The sequence below is a fragment of the Odocoileus virginianus genome, chromosome 5 (assembly GCF_023699985.2).
Source record: "Odocoileus virginianus isolate 20LAN1187 ecotype Illinois chromosome 5, Ovbor_1.2, whole genome shotgun sequence".
NCBI classification, from domain to species: Eukaryota; Metazoa; Chordata; class Mammalia; order Artiodactyla; family Cervidae; genus Odocoileus; species Odocoileus virginianus.
In genome coordinates this window covers 74,360,134-74,384,341 of record NC_069678.1, presented here as the reverse complement: position 1 = coordinate 74,384,341, position 24,208 = coordinate 74,360,134, and the positions used below count along the sequence as shown (strand labels likewise).

At 36.2% G+C, this 24,208-nt stretch overlaps 1 protein-coding gene and 1 long non-coding RNA gene across 3 annotated transcripts in view; one reads left to right on the top strand and one right to left on the bottom strand.

Annotated features, from left to right (window-relative positions):
• ZYG11B (zyg-11 family member B, cell cycle regulator) overlaps positions 1-24,208 on the top strand; it is a 74,141-nt gene that overhangs the window by 43,692 nt on the left and 6,241 nt on the right. Inside the window, exons 7-14 of one of the 2 annotated variants that reach the window (XM_070468151.1) lie at positions 2,569-2,668; positions 2,883-2,933; positions 4,795-4,956; positions 5,067-5,114; positions 13,449-13,646; positions 13,772-13,824; positions 14,915-15,012; positions 15,751-16,530. In XM_070468151.1, the coding sequence (XP_070324252.1) occupies positions 2,569-2,668; positions 2,883-2,933; positions 4,795-4,956; positions 5,067-5,114; positions 13,449-13,646; positions 13,772-13,824; positions 14,915-15,012; positions 15,751-15,773 (733 nt within the window). In that variant the 3' untranslated portion in view covers positions 15,774-16,530. Of the gene's footprint in view, positions 1-2,568; positions 2,669-2,882; positions 2,934-4,794; positions 4,957-5,066; positions 5,115-13,448; positions 13,647-13,771; positions 13,825-14,914; positions 15,013-15,750; positions 16,531-24,208 lie in introns of those variants that run through there. The other variant, XM_020871388.2, reaches the window with a different exon arrangement.
• The window catches only part of LOC139035236 (uncharacterized), a 53,335-nt gene continuing 42,585 nt past the window's right edge, over positions 13,459-24,208 (bottom strand). Inside the window, exon 2 of the long non-coding RNA XR_011487869.1 lies at positions 13,459-13,666. This is a non-coding gene — a long non-coding RNA (uncharacterized lncRNA). The remainder of the gene's footprint in view (positions 13,667-24,208) is intronic.

Genomic DNA, 24,208 nt, shown 5'->3' with positions numbered 1-24,208 from the left:
GTTGTAGGCTGAAGAAACTAAAGCATATAGAAATTCAGTATCTTGCCCATGGTTTTGTGACTAGTAACTGCAAGGCTAGAAAGGATCAAGTCTAGTTTTAGCTCCAGCATTCTTTTCTCTGTATCATGCCTCTTTTTATTATAGTTATTTGATATTGAATTATAGGAGAAACCTTTTAAGCAGAGGTTAAGGGAGACCATATAGTTGGATTCCAGTAAGTATAAAGAGTTTCCTTATTTTGTAGGATGTGATTTGGGAGCTAATTTTTTTTTTCATTTTACTATTTTAAAATATAATTTTTTAGTGATGGTATTTTCAAAACTAAATTTATACTTGATGATTTAATGAGAAGTGTATTTCTCAAGTAGCAATTTTATAGTGATTTACTTTTATTTGGGTAATAGTACATTGTTATCTGACATGCTGGTGGAATGAAGTATTCCATTTACTTGAAATAAATAATTGGTTCAGACGGTAAGGAATCTGCCTGCAATGCAGGAGACCCGGGTGTAGTCTCTGGGTCACAAGGATCCCCTGGAGAAGGAAATGGCAACCCACTCCAGTATTCTTGCCTGGAGAATTCCATGGACAGAGGAGCCTGGTGGGCTACAGTCCCTGGGGTCACAAAGAGTTGGACATGGCTGAGTGACTAACATACTTTCACATGTATCTCATGTGGATTACTGAATTTTATTTTATAAATATATTAAGCATCTGCATTGATCACATGAAGTCATAGGCTGAAAAGACATAATCTAAAGAAAATTATAAACCATCCCAGAGGTTGACAGCCTTTTCCTTAAATGGCTAGATATTAAATGTTCCAGGTTCATGAGCCATAGGGTCTCTGTTGGACCTACGTAATCCTCCCATTGTACCTCCAAAGCAGCCATAGACATAGACTTTATTTAAAAAAAAAAAAATGGGGATAACTGTTCTAATAAAACTTCAGAAAACAGACAGCTAGGCCCGCAGCTATAAAATCACTTGAGGTGGGCTATTGTCTGCCCTTGATGTAGCCAGTGAGTACAGTCTGCTAGAATTGAGCTTCTTTGTGGTAAGAGACAGAGATTGATTAATCTTTGCCGCTAGTGCTTAGTACTTCAGTGGCTGTTTGGTGGATGGATGAATGAATGAATTAGGAGTATAACAGAAGACAGCCTTTCATAGAAGAGGATGACAGAATGTACTGGGCCCCCAAGCAAGACCAGAAAGATTTCATTGGCTTGGTGATCATGAAAGATTTCATTTTAGTGATGGCATTAAGATAATAAAAATATAACTAATGTATGAGGCACTTACCAGACACTGTGCTAGGTGTTTTAGATAGGTTTATTCAGTCCTTGCAACAGTCCTGTGAAATTGTTACTATTGTAATCTTCATTTTACAGATGAGGAAACAGAGGCACAGAGAAGTTTAGTAGCTTGCTCAAGGTCATAAGATAGTAAGTAGCAGAATTTAGATTTAAATCCAGACTGACTCCATGGATTTTTATATCCATGTCATATTGCCTTGAAACTGAAAATTGACTGAGTTGATTGTTCTGTGGGAACTGCAGAAGTAAAGGCACAGAGGAAGTCAATACTAGTAAAAGTTAACTTTTATCAAAAGTTTGATATGTTCCAAGGTCTGTACTAAGTCTTAAGCTTTATGTGTGATATGATATAATCCTCACAACAGTCCTATGGAATAGACTGTATTATTTTACAGACAAAAAAATTGAAGTTCAGAGAGATGAAGAAAGTTACCCAGGTTCCCAAAGTTAGTACATGGTGAAGGTGATATTTGAATCTAGGCTGATTCCAATGTGTATGATGTTCTTAATGATATGACTACATTGCCTCACAGGATAAAACAATTTATTTTATTGTTATCATTAACATTAGGTAGAGCTAGAATTCCAACCCCCAAATTCAAAGAACTTCAGAATTTGCTTTTAACTTTTAATACTAGGTTATATTATTTGATATATATGGACATGTTTTGAGACTAATAAAGTTTCCATGTATCATATTCTCTCTTTTCCTGTTTTATTTATTTTTTTCTCTAGCATATGTCAGTACCCAAACGTTCCATATACTTTACTTATTTATTTATTACCTGTCTTCCCCACTAGAGTGTAATCTCTGGGAGAGTAGAGATATTTTTCTGTTGTGTTTGCTAATCTGTCTCTAGCACCCAAAACAATATCTGGCACAAAGGAGAAGCTTCATAAATGTTTTTGAGTAAAAGAATGAGTATTCCCATTGTGCTAAGTACTGGCGGGAACCCAGAAAATACTTAAAATTATTATTATCACTACAGAATAGAAATATGTTATACCTCTAGAAGGTGAATGTCAAGATATTTTTTACCATATATTCCAAACGCTCTGTTTCTTTACAGTGTTGTCAGAATTAATTATACCATCTTCAAAACACTATGTGTCCTTGTTATTCTCTGTCAATTAGGAGGAGCTTTCCTTTTCTTTCTCACCTACCTAAATTGTAGCAGCATTTCCCAGCTGGAGCTCTGAAACTATTCCTGGGGCCTCCAGGGTTAATTCATGAGACTCTGTGTGTTTCCAGGTTTGAAGCAGCCAAGCTTGTCATGCAGTGGCTCTGCAACCATGAGGATCAAAACATGCAGAGGATGGCAGTTGCTATCATTTCCATTCTGGCTGCCAAGGTACCTGAACTCATATTTTATACTTTTCTGTAGGAAAGTGTTTCCCCTGACAGTTTAGTAAACCAGGTTAACTTACTCAAGCTGCATTCAGGATTGCAGAATTCCAGGTTGATCAGAGATTGTGGTCTGACCTTTGGAGTCTGCTACAGTGAATGGTATTAAACTCACACTAGTAGATGTTTGGACATTTACCTTGTCTCCTGCTTGCTTGCAGCTTTCTACAGAGCAGACAGCCCAGCTTGGTGCTGAGCTCTTCATCGTCCGGGTAAGTCTATGCAGACCCCTAAACAGTTTTCATTTTAGTTATTCTCAGGCAGTGTTGCCTATCTTCTGAGATTTTATATTTCAAAAGTTTGTTTTTGTTACTTCTAAGTGAGTGTATTAATTTCTCTTCATTGGGGCAGCTTTACTCTTTAACAGGAGATGGAAAGACTCCTGAACTAGGAATCAGATGACCCGGGGTCTAACTTGTAAACTCACTGTGTGAATATAGATAAATTACCTGGACCGTTGGGGCCCAAATAAACCTTAAATCCTATCTAGTTCATATAATTCTGTGATTTTGTTATTTATTAAGAAAATGTGGAGTCTCTATTATAGTCATAAGACTATGCTAGATGCTTTAGGGGAAAAGATTATGTAAATAGCTGATTTATGATTTTTGGTTGCTTCAGTTGAGAAATTAATATAGTGAACAGTGAAAACTTAAAATCTTTAGAGACTAAGTCGAAATCATGCCTTATTCCCAGTTCTGTCACTCAGCAGCTGTGTGATTTCAGGCAAGTCACCTAAATTTCCTTTGAAGTAATAAAAAATGCTTTATACAATTGTTATGAAGATTGAAAAGGAAAAAAAGATTGAAGGAAGATACTAAGTTCCTAGCACAAAATCCAACACTTAATGTTAGACGAGTAGAAAATGGTGCTGATTTTATTTATTTTTACTCTCTTCAGGGATGATATTTTAGTTTTAAATATGACTTTTTATTGCTGTGTATGAGTTTCAGTAATTTTGGCTAGAGGTGTATTCAAAGATTATAAGGAAGTAGTCCACTTACATGCTTTGGGAGAAAATTAAGTTTAATTTGAGTAGCAATTAGCAGGAATTAATAGTAGTAGTAATGGTGATGCTAGCTAATTTTTTTTTAAGCCCTTAATTAAGTTCAGGTAGCCCAATTCTACTGCCACACTCTTGGCCACTATGCTATTAAGTTACATAATTGCAACTACATGTTTGTGTTTCTTAAAAATTTTTTCCTTCATTGTACATAACGTTAAGTAATAGTGCTTATTAATATTACTTGTATCTGTTTTAGCAGAGCTCCATTTACCCCCAAAAGTGTAAACTAAAATTGGAATTATGGATGGCCCATGTAGGTCTTAACATATTTATTTTTCAAGCTTACATTTCTTAGGTTTAAAGCTGTGATAGAAATAATTTACAAATGGAAATTCAAAGCTATAATCTTAATTAAATACAATTTAGACTTTAATTCTCTTACTATTGTATATAGTTCATCCTTTCTTTTTTTCTTAAGGAAAACATGGGGTTAGAACTAGGTCTTCCAATTTTTACTCTCTCTTACTAAGTTGGCTATGATAAAATTACTTAATATTACTTGGACTCACTTTCCTCTTCTGAAAAATGAGGACAACAGTATTACAATATAGGATATAATTTGCTGATATGTAGTTTATAATTTGCTGATATGTAGTTAGTATTGGATTCATTCCCCCTTCATTCCCTCCACCTTTTTTATCCCAGGATCTGAAGTGAGTGTGTGTTGTGACCTGTTGGGTAACATAGTTGACCCTAAGTTTTAATCATTTTGCTTTTAATTTTATTTACAGGTGATTAGATTATAGATATGATAAGAATATTATAGAAGTATTTGTGAAAATTCTCTTTTTTTCTTGTGGAAGGGATCAGAATATTATAGAAGTATTTATGAAAATCCTCTATTTTTTTCTTGTGAAAGGAAAAGTCTAATCCAATAGGCTGTTTGTTGCACTTTATAGGAAATGTTTGAACTCATGAAACTAATCCTCATGGACTTATTAGTCTATGTTATTACCACTAATTATAATAACAATTCAGTAATTAGAAATTCTATTTTCCTCTTTCAGCAACTTCTTCAAATAGTGAAGCAGAAAACCAATCAAAATTCAGTGGACACTACTTTGAAGTTTACTTTGAGTGCACTTTGGAACCTCACAGATGAATCTCCAACCACTTGCAGACACTTTATTGAAAATCAAGGGTTAGAACTCTTCATGAGGGTTCTAGAGGTTAGAATGGGAATTTAGCCTACAGCTTTGGACATTCATTTATTGATTGATTTGAGCATTTGTTTATTATATTTGGTTCTTTAGTTATAGATGTCTCTTTCTTTTTATAGTCATTCCCAACCGAGTCATCCATTCAACAGAAAGTCCTAGGACTTTTGGTAAGATACAAGCATTTCCCACTAAGTTCAAGCTGTAATTATTTTCCATCTGAGATATTACATAGAAAAATGCTACTCTGTTTGTAAACACATAATGATGTTAAAAATATATATCAATATAATTAAGTAAAAAAAGCAGGCTACAAAGTTACATATACATATTTAGATTTTCACCATACTGAAAGGAAGAATATAAATTACATACTTTTCTTTATATTTTGTGGTATAGTACAAAGCTTCACTGTGAACATGTTTTACTTGTATAATCAGAAAAAAAAAGATCTCATGAAAAATGTCACTAACCTACAAGTATTCTTAGATTCTATGTCTGATAATTGATAATTACTACTTAAACAACTGTTTAACAAATCAGATATTCCATAAGTATACTGAATATATGTTAAAGTGAGCCCTCTAGGATTTTAAGACACAGAGGAGGATCAGATATTTTATCACTTTTAATTACTGCAACAGAAGAAGTGCCTGTACAGAAGATGCTATTTTAGAGCAGCCCTCTGCTCTTGAAGAATTAGATCACAGGAGGCATAGGTTAGTAAATTGTAAAAGAAGAGTAGATTAATGTTGATTTTCTAGATTCAGAAACATGAGAGATGGATTTTTGCGAAAGCTGAGGGCTGGCATTTAAAGAGGACAATCTAGAGACTTCCCTAGCGGTCCAGTAGTTAGAACTTCCTGCTACAAGTGCAGGGGACATAGGTTTGATCCCTGGTCTGGGAACTGAGGTCCCACATGCAGTGGGTTGTGGCCAAAAGACCAAAAGACAAAAACAAAACCTAAAAAAACTGTAGTATCTATTTACTATAGTTTTAGTTATATAAAGCAGAAAATGTAAAACTATCTAAATGCCCAGTAATAGGGAAATGTTAAGTAAATTACAGTATTTGATTGTTTTATTCATGGTTCATAGGATTATTAGATATGAAATTTGGCCTAAGTCATTATAAGAAGAAAAGGGGAATTTATTTTAAATATTCAGAAAGATCACATAGGGCTTTAAAATTGCTTTTTAAAAAAAATTTCTTAATATATGCTTACTATACCTAGTGAAGCAGTGCAAAAATGTATTTAAAAAGTGTAAGGTTTTGTCCCCAACCTTCCTTTATTTTAATTTTGTGAATTAATGTTAATACATCCTGACGTGCTTCTTTCCGCTTTTTCCTTTACTTTGTGATTGAATTTTTTTGATAGTTTATTTTGAGATATTGATTCTAGTTTAATTTTTCATGATCAGAGAAAGTACTTTGAGTCCTTTTGAATTTACTGAGACATATGTGTCCTGGGATATGGTCTTTCCTGGTCAATGCTCCATGTGCTCTTTAGAAGAATGAATATTCTGCTTTTGTTAAGAGTGTTCTATATGTATCTATTGGTTGATATTCACATCTACCATAGACTTACTGATTTTCTGCCTACTTGTTCTGTTAGGTAGCATTTATCATGTTCTATCAGTTTTTGCTTCCTGTACTTTGAAGCTCTGTTAGTAGGTTCAAAAATGGAATTGTTATGCCCTCTCAATTAATTGATCCCTTTATCATTATGAAATGACCTTCTTTATCCCTGGTAGTATTCTTTACTTTGAAATCTTCTTTTTCTCCTTAATATAGCCAGTCTAGCTTTCTTTTGACTAACGTTGACATGGTTTATCTTTTTCCCTCCTGTTACTTTTAACCTATATTTGTCTTTATATTTAAAGTGTGTTTCTTATAGACAGCATATACTTTGCACCCTGTTTTTTGTCCAGTATGAGAAGCTCTCCTCTTTATTTGGACTGTTTGGATTGTTTACATTTAATGTAGTTATTGATATGGTTATATTTGAGTTCATCAACTTGGTATTTATTTTCTGTTTGTCCCATCTTTTTTTTTTTTTTTTTTCTTTTTCTGCTTTTTTTTGGTTTGAGTTAATAATGTTGTTTGATCTCCTTTCTTGGTTTACTAGCTATTACTCTGATGTGCTAAGTTAATGATTATTGTGAGTTTATAGTATACATTTTTAATCAGTCTGCCTTTAAGTGATTTTATATGATTTCATATATATTATTATTTTTTATTTCATATATATTATAAAAAACTTAAAATAGTAGATTTCCATTTCTGCTCTTTCCTTTATGTCATCATTGTCATGTATTTTACTTTTATATATGTAATAAACCAATAAACATTGTTTTTTATATCAGTTATCTTTTAAGGAGATTTAAATACTTTTTAAAAACTTACATGTTTTCCCAAATAGTTACTATGTGATGCTCATCTTTCCTTTGTGTAGATCCAGATTTCTAACTGGTATAATTTTCCTTCTGCTGAAAAAGCATTCTTTAACATATTTCATAGTGTGGGTCTGTCTGCTACTGATGAATTCTTCAGCTTTTGTATGTCTGCAAACATCTTTATTTAATCTTCATTTTTGAAAGTTTCTTTTTTGCCACCTCTAGAACTCTAGGTTGATAGTACTTTAAAGATGTTGATTACCTTTTTTCTGACTTGCCATCTTTCCGATGAGAAATCTGATGTCATCATTATCTTTATTCCTCTGTATGTATATGATTTTCCTCTGACTACTTTCAAGATTTAGGATTAGCAACAACAATTCTGTATAATTTGATTATGATGTGTTTTAATGTAATTTACTCCATGATTCCTGTATCTGAGATTCATTGAACTTCTTGGTTTATAGTCTTCAAGTTTTAAAAGTGTTAGGCCATTATTTCTTGAAACAAAAAATATTTTACACCCCCTTACCCCCAACCCATTGGAGTCCTTTGGAGACTTCTATCTCATAAGTTAAGCTGCTTGAAATTCACAACTCATTGGTGCTTTTTAAATTTTCTTTTGTTTTCTGTGTATGTTTCAGTTTGAATTGTTTCCATTGTTATGCCTTCTAATTTAGTAATTGTTTCTTCTTCAATGTCTAATCTGCTGTTAATCCCAGCTAGTATATAGTTTTTATCGTTAGATGTCATTTTCCTCTCTAAAACTTCAATTTGGGTCTTTTTTATATCTTCCATATTTTTACATAACTTTTTGAACATATGAAATTTATTCATAATAACTGTCCTTCTCTGCTAATTTTAACATCTGTATTAGTTCTGGGTAAATTTCAAATGATTGATTATTCCCCTCATTTTGAGTTTTGTTTTCCTGTTACTTTGCATGCCTGGTAGTTTTTGATTGGATGCCAGACTTTTTGAATTTTGCCTTGTTGGGTGCTGGATAGTTTTATTTTCCTATAACATATTCTTGAATTTTGTTCCAGGATTAACTGACTGACTTTTTAACAGTCTGATCCTATTTGATCTTACTTTTGTGATGTGTTAGGAGGATCCAGAGTATGCCGAGGCTAGGGCTAATTATTCTGTACTACTGAAACAAGACCTTCCTGAGTACTCAATGCCTTGTGAAAGAGTTTTCTCAGACTGGATGGTGAAAATAGGCACCATTCCTGGCCCTTTGTGAGTGTCAGGAGCTTTAATCTTTTTAATAGCTCGTTTCTGCCTTCAAATAGTTTTCTCACAGTCGTGCTCTGACCAGTACTCTGCTGAATGGGTGCTATGCCCTGCAGCTCTCTGGATTCTCTTCGTGTACAGTTCTCTTCTCTCAAGTTCTCTGTCCTGGGACTCGCCTTGATCTCCGTAGATTCCCAACTCCATCTCTTCAACTCCATGAGTCCACTGGGCTCTACTTCAATACTATATTACTGTGCCACAGCCTGGAAACTCTCAAGGCAGCATCTCCTCTTGTTTGTTATCCACCTCTAAAGGTCACTGTTTTTTGTTACCTAATGTCTAGTATCTTGAAAAGTATTGCTTCATGTTGTATTTTTTCAGTTGTTTTAGAATGGAAAGTAAGTCTGGCCCCTTTTATTTTGTCTTGGTCAGAAGTAGGAGTCCTCATCAGTTTTTCACTGTACAGATTTAAGAATGAGAAATTTGTCTTTTATATTTACCAAAGATCCTGATGCTAGGAAAGATTGAAGGCAAAAGGAAAAGAGGGTGGCAGAGAATGAGATAGTTAGATAGCATCACCAACTCAATGGACATGAGTTTGAGCAAATTCCGGGAGACAGTGGAGGAGAGAAAAGCCTGGTGTGCTATAGTCCGTGGAATTGCAAAGATTTGGACAGGACTTAGCAACTGAACAACAACAACAATGTATTTCTCATACTACTTAAAAAAAAAATTTCTCTTAGTGTAGGTTTGGCAATGAATTTTCATTTAGGTTTTGTCTGTGTGAAAATGTCTTTATTTCATTTTCAAAAGATAAATTTTTTGGTCACTATTGAAGTCCAAGTGGACATTTTTTCTGTTTTGTTTTTTGGTTATAATTTTCATAAATTGGAATAATTTTTGCCATTATTTCTTCAGATATGTTTTTCTGTATCCTTTCTTATATCCTTTCTTTTTGAGAACCTGATTACAAGTATATTAGATTGCTTGAAATTATCACACAGGTCACGTGACAGAATACACTACTGGCTTTTTGGCAGTTTTTTTTTCTTTCCATGTTTCGGCTTGAATGTTTTCTACTACTGTTTTTTCATTTTTCATTTTATATATAGATATATTTACTATAATTATATACATATAGTATAATATATATATTCTTTCTGGAAGTTACATTTAGGTCATTTTTATATTGTCTTTTTTCTTTCTCCTCAGGCTTATATTTTTCTTTCATTCTGTAATGTATGTATAACATTTATAATAGCTGTTTTAAATCCTTATCTATTGGTTCTATTATCCCTGTCATTTCTGGATCTATTTTTATTGATTGACTTTTCTCCCAGTTAAGGATCGTATTTTCCTGACTCTTTATATGTCTGGTAATTTTTCACTGGTTGTAGCTATTGTGAAATTTAATTCACTTTGTTGATTACTAGATTTTATTGTTTTTTTTTTTTTTTTTTTTATTGTTTTCCTTTTAAGAGTCTTGGACTTTGTCTGGGTATTCAGTTAACCTACTCACAGATCAGGTTGTTCCATTCAAAGCTTACTTATAGGCATACTTCATTTTATTCACTTCACAAATACTGTGTTATTTTCCAAATTGAAGATTTGCGGCAAGTCTGTTGGCACCATTTTTCTAACATTATTAGCTCACTTTGTGTTTCTGTGTCACAGTTTGATTATTCTTGTAACATTTCAAACTTTTTCATTATTGTTATACTTGATATGGTGATCTCTGATCAGTGATGTTTGATGTTACTACTGTAACTCGTTCAAGGGCTCAGATGATAGTTAGAGTCTTTTAGCAATAAAGTATTTAATAATCAAGGTATGTACAGTGTGTTTTTTTTTTAGCATAATGCTATTGCATACTTGTTAGACTACAATATATAAGTATAAACATAACTTGTGTGTGTACTGGAAACTAAGAAGTTTTGTGTGGTTCCCTTGATTGCAGTATTCATTTTTTTGTGATTGTCAGAAGCCAAACTCATAATCTCCAGGGTATGCCTATATTTGCTTTGTTAGAGTAGCTTCAGATCAGCCTTTCCCCTACTGCTTAACCCTAATTACCTCACTATACTCAAATGTTTTGTTTAGATGAGATCCCTTCACTCTGGTTGGTAAGAATGTAAACTATTCCTAAACCTGTGTGACTTTGGGATTTGTTCATGTATTGCTTTCTGGTGGTTCTTTCCCTAGATTCATGGGGTTTCATTTCATATCAGTAGTCAGCCAAAGATTTTAGGGGATCCCTCTGCAGATGTCTTTTTCTTGGGAAATTTTTCCTTTTCATTGCTCTGTTCTATAGATTTTTGCTGCCTTAGCCACCCTACACACCGATCCTTATCTCTTCAACTCAGCAAAACTGTCAGATTCTCTTTAGATTCCTCTTTATGTGCACAGCAATCTAGAAACTGCCCTATTTGAATATCTTTTCTCGTATCTATACAGGGATCACATTCCCTGTATAGCTAGTTGTCCATTCTCTCATATATTTTGGCTGGTTTCCCAGTAACTTGTTTATTGCAACAAAGAATGGCCCATAATTCTTTTGATACTTTGTTCCAGATGTTTCTTGTTGTGTTTTAATGATGCTGTCTTTGCATTTTCGTGTGTGTCTGTGTGTTTTAAACTTCTTAAATCAGGTACTATCTTGTAGTTATATTGCATGAGATTCTTGGGGGAGTCTAACTCACTACTGTGTACTTGATGATTCTTACTCATTATGGATTATTTTCATTGTGAATTGTAATTTAGCATTTTCTGTGGGGCTTTGAGTTCAAGATGTGTCCTTCTCAGAGGGTCTTTGTATTTCTTTCTACCAAGCTTGGAGGAAATAGAGAACCACCTTTCTTTGTTTATTTTGACCACACCACACAGCTTGTGGGATTTTAGTTCCCCAGCCAGGATTGAACCCAGGCCCTTTGGAGTGAAAGCACAGAGTCCTAGCCACTCGACTGCCAGGGAATTCCCTTATTTGCTTATTTTAAAAGGGATATATTCTTTTCCTTTTTTGTCTCTGTAAAATGGTACATGCTATGTAAAAAATATGAATATGGAAGAATATAAAAAATAAATGTGAGATGCCTTTTCTTGTTTCAATATGTGAGATTAGAGAGGGGCATAGGAGACTTTGATTAATCATTTATGGTGATGGAAAAATACAGGATTATATACATTTCATGTAGCAGGTAAAGTTATACCTGTCTCTTCTGTCTTCCCTCTTTTCAGCGGTTGGAAAAGAGAACTTAGTCTTTACAGAGGATGCATTTGGACGTGATACTTTTCATTTTCACTTGTCACAGAATGACTTAAGCTAGGGAGTGAATAGTTTCTTAACAATGAAAAGGCCAGGGTTTTTGGCTCCTAAGAATTGGAATCAGTGTGTTAGGAAAAGAATTATGATTTCATAGTAGATCAGATGAAGTTTTGAGAAAGAGGATTAATCTTCACAATAGTGAGGTAAGTTGGGTCTTATAATGTTTTGGAGAAAATCAAGCACAGCCTAAATTGTAAACCCCTCAATTGTTTCCCATGTGAATAGAGGTCTTCCTTATATGCTGCCTAGGCAAGCCATCATATCCCAACTCCAGATAAAACACCTACCTTCCACAGGCCAGCAGGCAAATTTTGACATTCAGTGGAGGTCCTAGGCTATGAAGTTTTTAAGACAGGATCACTATATTGCTCATGTAAATGAATGCTTTCCTGTCTTCATCTTACTTAGGCTCTCCGCATTACTTAGAACTACTAATCCTTTCACCCTTTTTTAAAAAAAAAAACTTGCTTGTTTTTGGCTATACTGGGTCTTCACTGTTGCGTGGGCTTTTCTCTAGTTGTGGTGAGCAGGGGCTGCTCTCTAGTTGCAGTGCACTTGCTTCTCATTGCAGTGTCTTCTCGTTGCAGAGCATGTGCTCTAGAGAGTGTGGGCTTCAGTATTTGCAGCACACAGGCTCAGTAATTGTGGCTCACGGGCTCTAGAGTGTAGGGCTCAGTAGCTGTGGGGCACAGGCTTAGTTGCCCCATGGCACGTGGAATCTCCCTGGACCAGGGATGGAACCCGTGTTCCCTGCATTGGCAGGTGGATTCTTAACCCCTGGGTCACCAGGGAAATACTCCTTTCATCCTTTTGATGTACTCACCTATCTCTGCTTTCTAGATACCAAACTTTCCCCTTACCTCTCCTATTGTTTTCCTCCTACCTCTCTTATGGTTGCTCTCAGGCTGGAGTTTCTCCAGACCACACAGATGGTGTCAATTTGAACTACAGTCTTGCTTGAGGGCAAGCCCCTGTTTATAAATTCCTTATGTATATAAAGGAAGACTTTTCCTTTTAGGCCAGAGCCCAGATCACAATAGGCTTCTTTCTTGTGTCTCTTTGTCAGGCCACCCTTTTATTGAGGTGTAATGCTTTAAAATTCTTACATTGTATGCAAAGTCTTAGTATCTCTGGTCCTTACTTCTGACCTTGCATGGCTGTTAAACCCAGTTCTCTTGCACCGTGCGCACCCCCCACTGCTGTGAGCCAGAGATAGCCTGTTAGGCTCTAGTTTGATTTCCTGTTTACATTTTATCCCAGGTAAAAAAGTTACATATTTAAAGTTTATTTGCTATTTTTCACCCAGCACAACTAGATATTGTACAGCAGGAAATTTTTAGGTTATCTAGTTCACTATTTCACTTGAAAAGAAACTACTATTTCTTTTATTTTATTGTTTGGGGTGGAGAGGAATAAAATCACCTATAATCCCACAGTGCTAACATAGCAACAGTCTTCACCTTTTCTCCATACATGATTTAAATCATTGCAGTGTCATTTAGCTGTTTACTATACATATTACTTTAATTTTTATATTTTTTTTCCCCAGAACAATATAGCTGAAGTACAAGAATTGCATTCTGAATTAATGTGGAAGGATTTTATAGACCACATCAGTAGTCTTCTACATAGTGTTGAAGTGGAAGTCAGTTACTTTGCAGCTGGAATTATTGCCCACTTAATATCTAGAGGTGAACAAGCTTGGACATTGAGTCGCAGCCAGAGGAATTCTCTTTTGGATGATCTGGTAGGGTAACTTGCTGTTTCCTGGAAGAATACAAACAACATTAATAATGATTAAACTATCAAAGCCTCATCATACAATACTAAATAAATACTGTAATCCTTTCTTGTGTGTCTTGTGTCTTTCAGCATTCAGCTATTTTGAAATGGCCAACTCCAGAGTGTGAGATGGTAGCATACAGGTAATTAGCAAGATAATTAATATTAAGCCAGTAACCTAGTCATGTTGCTTGCCTAGAGGTCATTCCTGTTAGATGTATGATTGTTTTCCCTTAGGCATCTATGTTTTTACTTTATTTTGCTACCTATCATTCATCAGTCCTTCTTTCGTGTTCATTGAAGACAGATGCCAAAGTCTTGTTCTGTCCTCTTGAAATTCAAAGATGAATAAGATATGGTGCCTCCAAACAAGAACTTTACAGCCTAGTGAGGGAAACCAAATGTAAATCAGATATAATTCACTCTTATGCTAATTTCATAGAATGCTCTAAAATCAAAGATGAAGATACTTTTTTTTAAAAAGATGACAGTACTTAAATCTGCACTGGAAAATAATGAAAAACTTCCAGAGGAAGTAGATTGTGAGCTGAGTTTTAAGTAGGGATAAGATTTTAGGAAGAATGTTAATGCAAGGAGGTGTAAAACAAGACAACACATTTAAAGAACTAGAAGCAGCACCTGATGTGTTTAGGGAAGCAGTTTGTAATTATTAAAGTGCATACTGGATTCTAACTTTATTTATGACAAGTGATTTAATAGATAAGTTACTAACATACCTGAAGTATACCAGATTGCTGCATAAATATTATCATTACAGTTTATTTTGTTGTCTACTTTATAAATGCTGATGCTGCCAGTACTTTTTATTCCAATATGTTTAACACATTTTTGGGCAGAAGACTAGTAGAAATAGGCTAAATTCTGGACCTCCTTCATGATGTTCTATTGGTTAGTTATCAACTAACTTCTTTTCTAGGTTTCCAAACCAAGGTCTACTGTTCTTCAGAATGTGTATCTTCAAAACCAAAAGGTGCTTTTGAGAAAAAGTACATTGTCCTGATCACCTTCTATCTTCTGCACCAACACTTTTGTTTGAATATAATCCTTTATCAGATGGCTAAGACAAAGAAACGATGTTCTATAGAGGGTCATTTATATTAGTTTAAAAATAGAAGGATGAAATTTCTGGAGTGAAAAGCTCAGGAATTATTGCTACAGAAAATGACACAAAGTATAGGATATAATTTTTATTCTTTTCTTTTGAACTTTCAGGTCCTTTAATCCATTTTTCCCGTTACTTGGCTGTTTCACAACACCTGGAGTCCAGCTATGGGCAGTTTGGGCCATGCAACATGTCTGCAGCAAGAATCGTATGTACCAATAGAGAACTGTGTTTGAATATAATTCTTGTCCGTCAACTCTATTGTTCTGGGAAAAAAAGAAGCTTAAAATTAAAATAATATGTATATTCAGTGTTTAGGACATTGTTGCTAGCACCCATAATGTGTGGAGAAGTAAAGTATTTAAATCAGGTTTCATGTCATTTTTATTTTTCATATGATTCTTTTTTGAAGGCTGTGATGTGATGTAACTCTTTTGTCAGTATTTATTAATATAAACTCATTCCATAGGTGATTTTAAATATTAAAAAGAAGCACATAAATATACCTTAATAGTAAAGTATAAATTATATTTTCTTAAATTAAAAATCAGAACCAAGGAAAAATAATTTGAAAAAATTAAAAGATAGAGGGAAGATAGTAGAATTTAGATATGTAGGCCATTCATAGTAATTGATATACTCTCTGTGACTGGGCTGCAAGTAATCAGCTACATGATTCTCTTTCTATATATAAGAGGGAAGAACATTATATATCCTCAAAGGGCTATAAAGCTTTTCTGTACAATTAACTGCAAGTTAAATTTCTTTTATAGAGCCTTAATAGGGGCTCTGTTATACATGGCCTTATATAAGAATGTGAGAGTCGTTTTTTTAACAATAGTTTTTTAGCAAGTAGCTGTACTGTTTTGTTATATTCTTTCTTGTTGCATTCTTTGATGAACACATATCACAAAAAGAGAACTCAACAAAAGTTCTTCTTTGTCAGGTGGATGGAGGAAGATGGTTTAGGGAATGGGAAGCGACAGAGAAAACCACCTTGTACCCGCCTAAACCTCCACCTGGAAGCTTTTCTGCCTCCTCCCACTAAATTCCTGGAGCAGAGTTGCTCATTCATAAACATAAGACTGCCTCATTAGCTGCGCTAAACTGCCTCTGCTATAAATTTTTTTTTCCTTTTTCTGTACCTTTAGGTTCTGAGAACTCTCAGTATTTTTTTTTTTTTTTTAAACAGTCTATCCAATTTTATACCCAGCCTCTAATCTCCAGGCTTCTTTCCTCATTACTTTTCATAGACTCACAGGAGAAAATAAAACATAATGAATAAATAATAGTGCATTTTCATTTAACTGGTGCCATTTTTGTGACTACTCTTAGGTGTTGGTGTTTTTTCAGGTTTACTCTGTGAAATGAGTACCCTGAAGAATTTATTCTTATAATGCACTGTAATTTGGAGATTGTTAGATTATTTTGTCTCCAACTCAGGTAGTTCAGGTTCCTATTTTCTTGCTGTCCTGTTTATATTTAAATGGAATTTACTTCTCAGTTTGCACTAGAAAGTTTTAATGCACTAAAAAGCTTATAGCTTTTAAAAATTAAGAGTTAGTGTAGCATAGTGATTAAGAGCACACAAGATTATTAATACCTGGATTCAAATCATGTTCCACCACTTACCATGTATGCCATCTTGAGCAAATTATTAAATCTGGGACTTCAGTTTCCACATTTGTTAAATGGAAATAATAATAGTACCTGTTTCACATTATAATGAGCATGGGAAATTTTTGGCAACATGATTTACAATAATCACTTAATCTTTATTTTATGGTATATTCGTTTCCTAAGGCAAATGTAACTAAGTACCAAAAATGGGAGGCTTAAAATAACAGGAACATTTTGTTACTCCATTCTGGAGGCTTAGAAGTCTAAGGTGTGAGTAGGGCCATGCTTTCTCTGGCAGCTCCAGGGGAGAACCCTTCCTTGCCTCTTCCAGCTTCTGCTGTTTGCTGCTCCGTGTATCTTCATGTCATCTCTTCTGTGTGTGTGTGTGTGTGTCTGTTTCTGTGTCCAGATCTCTCCTTTTTTCATAAGAACATCAGTCACAGTGGATTAGGGCCCACCCCAATGGTATCACATAACTTCACTAATTATATCAGCCTACACCCCTGTTTCCACATAAAGTCTCATTCTGAAGTACTGGGCCTTAGGGGGTGTTAGGACTTTAACCTATCTTTTGAGAGGGATACAATTTAACCCATAACATATGGCTATAAATTCATTAAACTTGTGTAGCTACATCCCTATTGATGAACATTTAGGTAGTCTACCTTTTAATTTAAAAATTATACTCAAATGCTTGTTTTTACAGAGATATTTATTGCATCATTATTTATAATAGGAAGTAACTCTAAGTAGCCTAGAGGTCCAGCAATAGGGGAATGTAAAACAATGTTGAAAGATCCACACAGTGGAATTATAAGTGAAGAAGACATGATAGAAAAGTTTATAAGCAGAAACTTATATTCTGGGTCAGGACAGAGTAACTGGTACCAGAGTAGCTCACCAACCATAAACAATAGAAAAATGTGGGGGAAAATTGAAACAGTTTGTTCTAGACCTTTAGACAAAAAATTGCAAGGATCCTGGTCCTTGAAAGGAGGGAATAAATGAGAGGGCTTTGTCACCTGGTTCCTCTTGGCCATGCCTCCTCCAGGGGCTTGAGGAACATGGTGGAGACTGGAACAAAGGGACTGAGAACAGCCACAACCTGGCGGGGGTGAGGGGTGCTCCTAGTGGCCCAGGGAAAGAAGGAAGCTGGCTTGCGGTAAGAATCACAGATCCATGAGAGGACGCCAGCCTTTTCTAGTCAACACAGCTTTGCCCAAAGCCCAAAGAAAGCCCATTTCTTAGCCCAAAGAAACGTCTCCCCTGGCCACAGAGCAGAGCAGACAGCCTTCTACCTCCTGGAGGAGATGGACCCAGGGCAGGCAGGGAGGGCTGTTGCAGGAGAGAACGAAAGTAGTTGTTTCTTGAATGAATAAGAGTATGTCCAGGGAGGTGGTGTTGAAGATGCCCACAGTGGCCAGTATGGGGAGTCTGGGAGGCCAGGACCCCTCAGAGGGGTCCTGCCATAGGGCCAGTCTCCACTTGGCCCTGTGGGCATGGGCAGGGCTGCCCTAAATGTCGTGCCAGGCACAGACACCCTTAGGGAAGATTTCAGTGGGTCCAGGGATGAGGCCTGGTACTTCGATTAGAAGAGGGCAGCCTGAGGGGGTGTTGGCAGAGACCTATCAGGATTGTAATCAGGGTTCCCAAGGTGAAGAGATGCTGGACCACCCCAAACTAGGAGAAGCCTGTTTTGGCAACCCTGAGTCCACCCTTGGTGGGCAGCTCACCGCTCATATACACGGACATGTGAATGGGCCTGCATAGATACACAGGGCATGTACTCGAGTAGATAACCGCACACTGATGTGGCCTGCCCCAGCCCACACGCAGCACCACCCTCGGACTCCGGAGTTCCCTCTCAGAGACCTGCCTCCAGTGTGCTTACATCTGAGGGTCTCCCCAGCAGGGCACAGGCAGGGTGACTGGACTGCTATGGGCCCTTGGGGGGGTGCAAGGAGGTCGGGGAGGCATGGGGAAGTGGGTGGGGAGGCAGGCCCGGCTGCATTTCCAGTGGCCCCGCTGTTTGCCATCAGATCACACTGTGTGCTGAGAGTCAAGCATGCAACAAGCTCTACAGACTCCCTGCCTTTCTTCCTGGAGGCATTTACTGGAGTAGCATAGGGGAATCACATACAGCTCAGCAATTTCAGTGGATGGAGGAGACAGAAATCAGAGTGCAGCAAGACTGAGATGCCTGAGGTTTGAGGGCAGAACAATGCAGTTACATCTAGAAAGAACTCCAGAAATCTTCATAGGAGTTTCTTGAGTCTTAGGCTGAATACTAAGCTGTACATGCCTAGGGTGAGACTCCTTGAGGCCAAATACCAAAGAGCTGCTAACTGAACAACATGAGCTTACACAGGGTTGGAAAATATTTAAATTCTAAACAGTGGAAAGAACATAATACCTAGGGCTTTCACTGCAGATGCCAGAAGAACCAGAAGAGATTAACCCTAAATTAAAGGCTTCTCTAAAGCAACCCTACAAAGCTTAGAAAACAAGTCTTGAAATGATCAAGCTGCTCTGCAAAAACTGTCTGCCAGAGAAAAACAAAGCACTCTTTTAAAAAAGACAACAAAGTCTACACCCAACAATATGTTCAGTTATATGATGGGTTGATAGATGAGAAAAGCAGCAGAAAAATATGATCTATAACCAAGGGAAAAATCAGACAGTTGAAACAAACCCAGAAATGATAGTGATGATGGAGTTAGTAGGGGAAAATTAAAAACATTTTTTATAGATATGATTCAAGATTTTAAAGAAAATTTGAATACTAAGAGGAGGAAAAGTGAAGTATAAAAAATAAATAAAAATTTAATATGAAAAATATCTGAGTGAGCTTAAGAGGAGATACACAGAAGAAAAAAGGTCAGTGAAATTGAACACAGCAATAGAGAATATCCAAACTCAAAGAAAGCTGGTTGAAAAAACAAAAAGGAACACCAGAAGTATCCTGATGTAAATACCAGGCAAAGACATAAGAAAAGAAAATTACTGAATAGTATATCTCATGAGCACAGATGAGGATATTCTTTTAAAAAAAATGTGAACAAACAGAACCTAACAGTGTATGAAAGGGACCAAGGAGGTTACTCCAAGAATACAAAGTTGGTTTAAGATTTGAAAATCAGTATGTTTCTTCCTATTACCAGGCCAGGAAAGAAAAGCAATCTAATCATCTCTATAGATCCAGAAAGGCAGACCATTGGCCACTGCCTATGAAAGCAGGGAGTTTTACTGCTGTTCAATTTTTCTATCCTTGCTGGGAAAACAATTTGCAGTTCATTCCACAGAGGTGTTTTGGATTTTACCTTTTTCAGTCAGAGTGATGACCTTCCAAACAGAATGTTGTCTGTTTACCTTGGAGTTGCTGTCCACAAACCGGGCAGCTCTTTGTTGGTTAGTGGAGAGCGGCTTATGTGCCACTGTCCAAGTGACAATAGAATCTGGCAGCTCCTTGTGCAGTTCCAAAGTCAGTACTAGTGAGAAAGAGGCTCCCTTCTCATGAGTATCCCCTCCTTACATTCTCCAGGAACATGACCCTATGTAAGCCAATTCCATTGTATCATTTAACTCTTCTGGGCATTGTCATTCCCATTACAGTGTTTCTCTGACATCACTCAAAAACACTGTGGCTCTTTCAGGTTTGAAGATCATTGTTTGTCCTTCAGTCATAAGGGTAGCTTCAGTTAATGTCAAATAGCAAGGTAGAAAATGCCCTTACCTGGAAATTCTTAGTCCAAAGTGCCAGTAGTCATCTCTGGTAGGCTCACAGGCTTTTGCCGTAAACCCCCAGTCTGTACTTCATATAGGACTATCACACAGAGAGTTTGTCCCTACTAGCACTCCAGCCTCTGTTCCACACTGCATTGGCTAGGGCAGTCTTACTTGTTCCCATTTAGCATATCCAATTAACATTGCTTGAAAGAAGGATTTATATGCTTTCTGTTTTATGATGTTAGATAGGGAAAACATCCCCCAGTCAGTAAAATGTTCATCCTCATAATACAGTCAGATAAAGGAAATGTAACCACTTCACACACCAATTCTCCTACAAACTTTTACCTTAATTCTGTTAATCCTTATATTCCTAACTGCAGTCTCCATTAGGACTTCATCCACAGATTTTAATCTTATAATACTAAATAGGAGAGTGTTTCCCAGCCATACATAATCCTCATTTCCATAAAATATTCAGGTAGAAGAGGCACAGCTTCTTTATAGAAAGTCTTTTTAAACATTCCAACTTTCATAATCCTGTCAATCCTTACATTTTTATTTTCTCTCAGTCTAATTGTAGCCCACATGAGGGCTTCACCAGTGGGTTTTGGTAACTTCTTTACTTCTTGACTAAATTACCCACTCTTGTGCAAAATTCTTTAAGTCCCCAGTAAGGAGTCAAGCCAGGGAATCCTGGCCTTTTGTCAGTCTTTGTCTTGATTAGATAAAACAAATGCTGGTCAGGTTTGGATCCATCTCTAAATGCCATTGGTAACTTTAACCTTTAGTAACCATAGTTCTGACTATATGGACCTTTGTCAGCAAGGTGATACCTCTGCTTTTTAATATGCTGTCTAGGTTTGTCATAGCTTTTCTTACAAGGAGCAAGTGTCTTTTAATTTCATGGCTGCAGACATGGTCTGCAGTGATTTTGGAGCCTACTAAAAGAAAATCTGTCGGTTTCTACTTTTTCCCCATCTGTTTGCCATGAAGTGATAGGACCAGATGCCATGATCTTTGTTTTTTGAATGTTGAGTTTTAAGCCAGCGTTTTCACTCTCCTCTTTCACCTTCATCAGGAGGCTCTTTATTCACCTTCGTCAAGAGACTCTTTAGTTCCTCTTTGCTTTCTGCCATTAGAGTGGTATCATCTATATATCTGAAGTTGTTGATATTTCTCTTGACAGCCTTTATTCCAGCTTGTCATTCATCTAGCCCAGCATTTCACATGATGTACTCTGCATATAAGTTAAATCACAGGATAACAATATTCAGCCTTGATGTACTCCTTGCCCCATTTTGAACCAGTATGTTGTTCCCTGTGCAGTTCTAACTGTTGCTTCTTGACCAGCATACAGGTTTCTCAGGAGGCAGATAAGGTGGTTGTGATCCACATAGTCTGGCTTTAGCGTAGTCAGTGAAGCAGAAGTAGATGTTTTTCTGAAAGTCCCTTGCTTTTTCTGTGATTCAAAGGATGTTGGCAATTTGATCTCTGGTTCTTCTGCCTTTTCTAAATAAATCCAGCTTATACATCTGGAAGTTCTTGATTCATGTACTATATGAAGCATAGCGTGAAGGATTTTGAGCATTACCTTGCTATCATGTGAAATGAGTGCAGTTGTACAGTAGTTTGAACATTCTTTGGCATTGCCTTTCTTTGGGATTGGAATGAAAACTGACTTTTTCCAATCCAATGGCCACTGCTGAGTTTTTCAAATTTGCTGACAAATTGAGTGCAGCACTTCTAACAGCATCATCTATTAGGATTGAAATAGCTCAGCTGGAATTCCATCACCTCCACTAGCTTTGTTCATAGTAGTACTTCCCACTTGACTTCACATTCCAGGATGTCTGGCTCTAGGTGAGTGACCATACCATCATGTGTATTTGGATCATTAAGACCTTTTATGTATAGTTCTTGTATTCTTGCCAGCTCTTCTTAATCTCTTGTGCTTCTCTTAGGATCTTGTTGTTTTTGTCCTTTATTTTGCCTATCTTTGCTTGAAATGTTCCCTAGTATTTCCAATTTTCTTGACGAGATCTCTAGTCTTTCCCATTCTGTTGTTTTCCTCTTACTTCTTTGCACTATTCATTTACAGAAGACTTCTCTTATTTTTCCCTGCTGTTCTGTGGAACTCTGCATTCAGTTGGGTTTCTTTCCCTTACTCCTTTGTCTCTCACTTTTTTTCTTTTCTCAGCTGTCTGTGAGGCCTCCTCAGACAACCACTTTGCCTTCTTGCATTTCTCTTTCTTTGGGATGATTTTGGTCACTACCTCCTATACAATATTATGAATCTCAGTTCTTCGGGCACTCTGTCTACCAGATCTAATGCCTTGAATCTATTCTTCTCTCCTGTATAATCATAAGGGATTTGATTTAGGTCATACCTGAATGGTATGTTTTCCCTACTTTCTTCAATTTAAGCCTGAAATCTACAATAAGAATCTGATGATCTGAGCCATGGTCAGCTCCAGGTCTTGTTTTTGCTGACTGCATAGATCTTCTCCATCTTCGGCTACAAAGAATATAATAAATCTGATTTCAGTATTGACTGTCTGGTGATGTCCATGTGCAGAGTTGTCTCTTGTGTTATTGGAAGGGGGTGTTTGCTATGACAATACTCTGTTAGCCTAATCCCTTGAATTTATTTGTCACCTCCACTGTATTGGCTCAAAACGTTTTCAAGGCATACGTCTGATACAGTGCTTGTGTTCAAAATATATCATGTACTCTGAAAACTTAGGATAAGAAAACAAAATGGGTAAAAAAACAAGAGAATGGACAAAAGAGCTGAAGAGTCTCTTCATCAAAGATTTACAGATGACAGGGAGACCTGCCTGGAGTCCCGTGGTTAAGAATCTGCCTTGCAATGACAAGGATGCAGGTTCGATCCCTGGTTGGGTAAGGAAGAGCCTCCATGCCAGACAACAGCTAGTCTGTGTGCCGTAACTACTGAAGCCTGCGTGGCACAACTAGAGATCTGTGCACTGCAGCAAAAGATCCTACAGGACACAATGAAGATCACACGTGCTACAACCAAGACCTGACACGGCCTAATGAATAATAAATAAATATATATTTTTTAAAGTTTACAGATGGCAAATATATACGCATGAAAAGATGCTCAACATCATTAGGATATATGTGTAGTTCAATGCAATGGAATTGAGAGTCCAAAACTAAACCCATTCATCTATGGCCAAATGATTCTTGACAAGGGTGCCAAGACAATTCAGTGGGAAAAGAACATGTTTTTCAACCAATAGTGCTGAGAAAACTGAGTAGGCATGTATTGAAGAAGGAACTTGCATGCTTACCTCATGCCTATATGAAAGTTAACTCAAAAATGGGTTATTGGCCTAAGTATAAAAACTACATTTACATATTCATAAACACATAAAACTTTTAAAAGAAATAGATATAAATCTTTATGACACTGGATTAAGCAATGTTTTCTTATATAGGATACCAAAAGCATAAGTCATAAAAGAAAAACTAATCTGATTTAACAAAAATTTTTAACATGTTTGTACTTTAAAGGACATCATCAACAAGGTGAAAAGCCTACTCAGAATGGTTGAAAATATTTGCAAATTATATACTTAATGAGGGACTTGTTTTCAAAATGTATAAACACAATAATAAAAAGAAAAATGACCCAGTTTAAAATTGCAAAAGATCTGAATAGACCTGTCTTCAGAAAAATATACAAATGGCCAATAAGCAGATTAAAAGCAGTTCAACATCATTAGAAAAATACAAATTGAAAGCATAATGAGATACCACTTTATACCTGCTAGGAAGGCTGCCTATAATCAAAAAGATGGACAGTGGCATGTGTTTATGAAACAACTGTCTCATTCATTGATGATGGATTGAAAAATTATACAGTCATTTCAGAAAACAGTGATTTCTTATCAAGTTAAACATACATTTAGCATTTGCCCAGCATTTTAGGTGTTTCCTCAAGATGAATGAAATGAAAAGTTCACAAAAAACTTATAATAGGATGATTATAGCATTTTTAGTCATTTTAACAAAATGCTGGGGGTCAG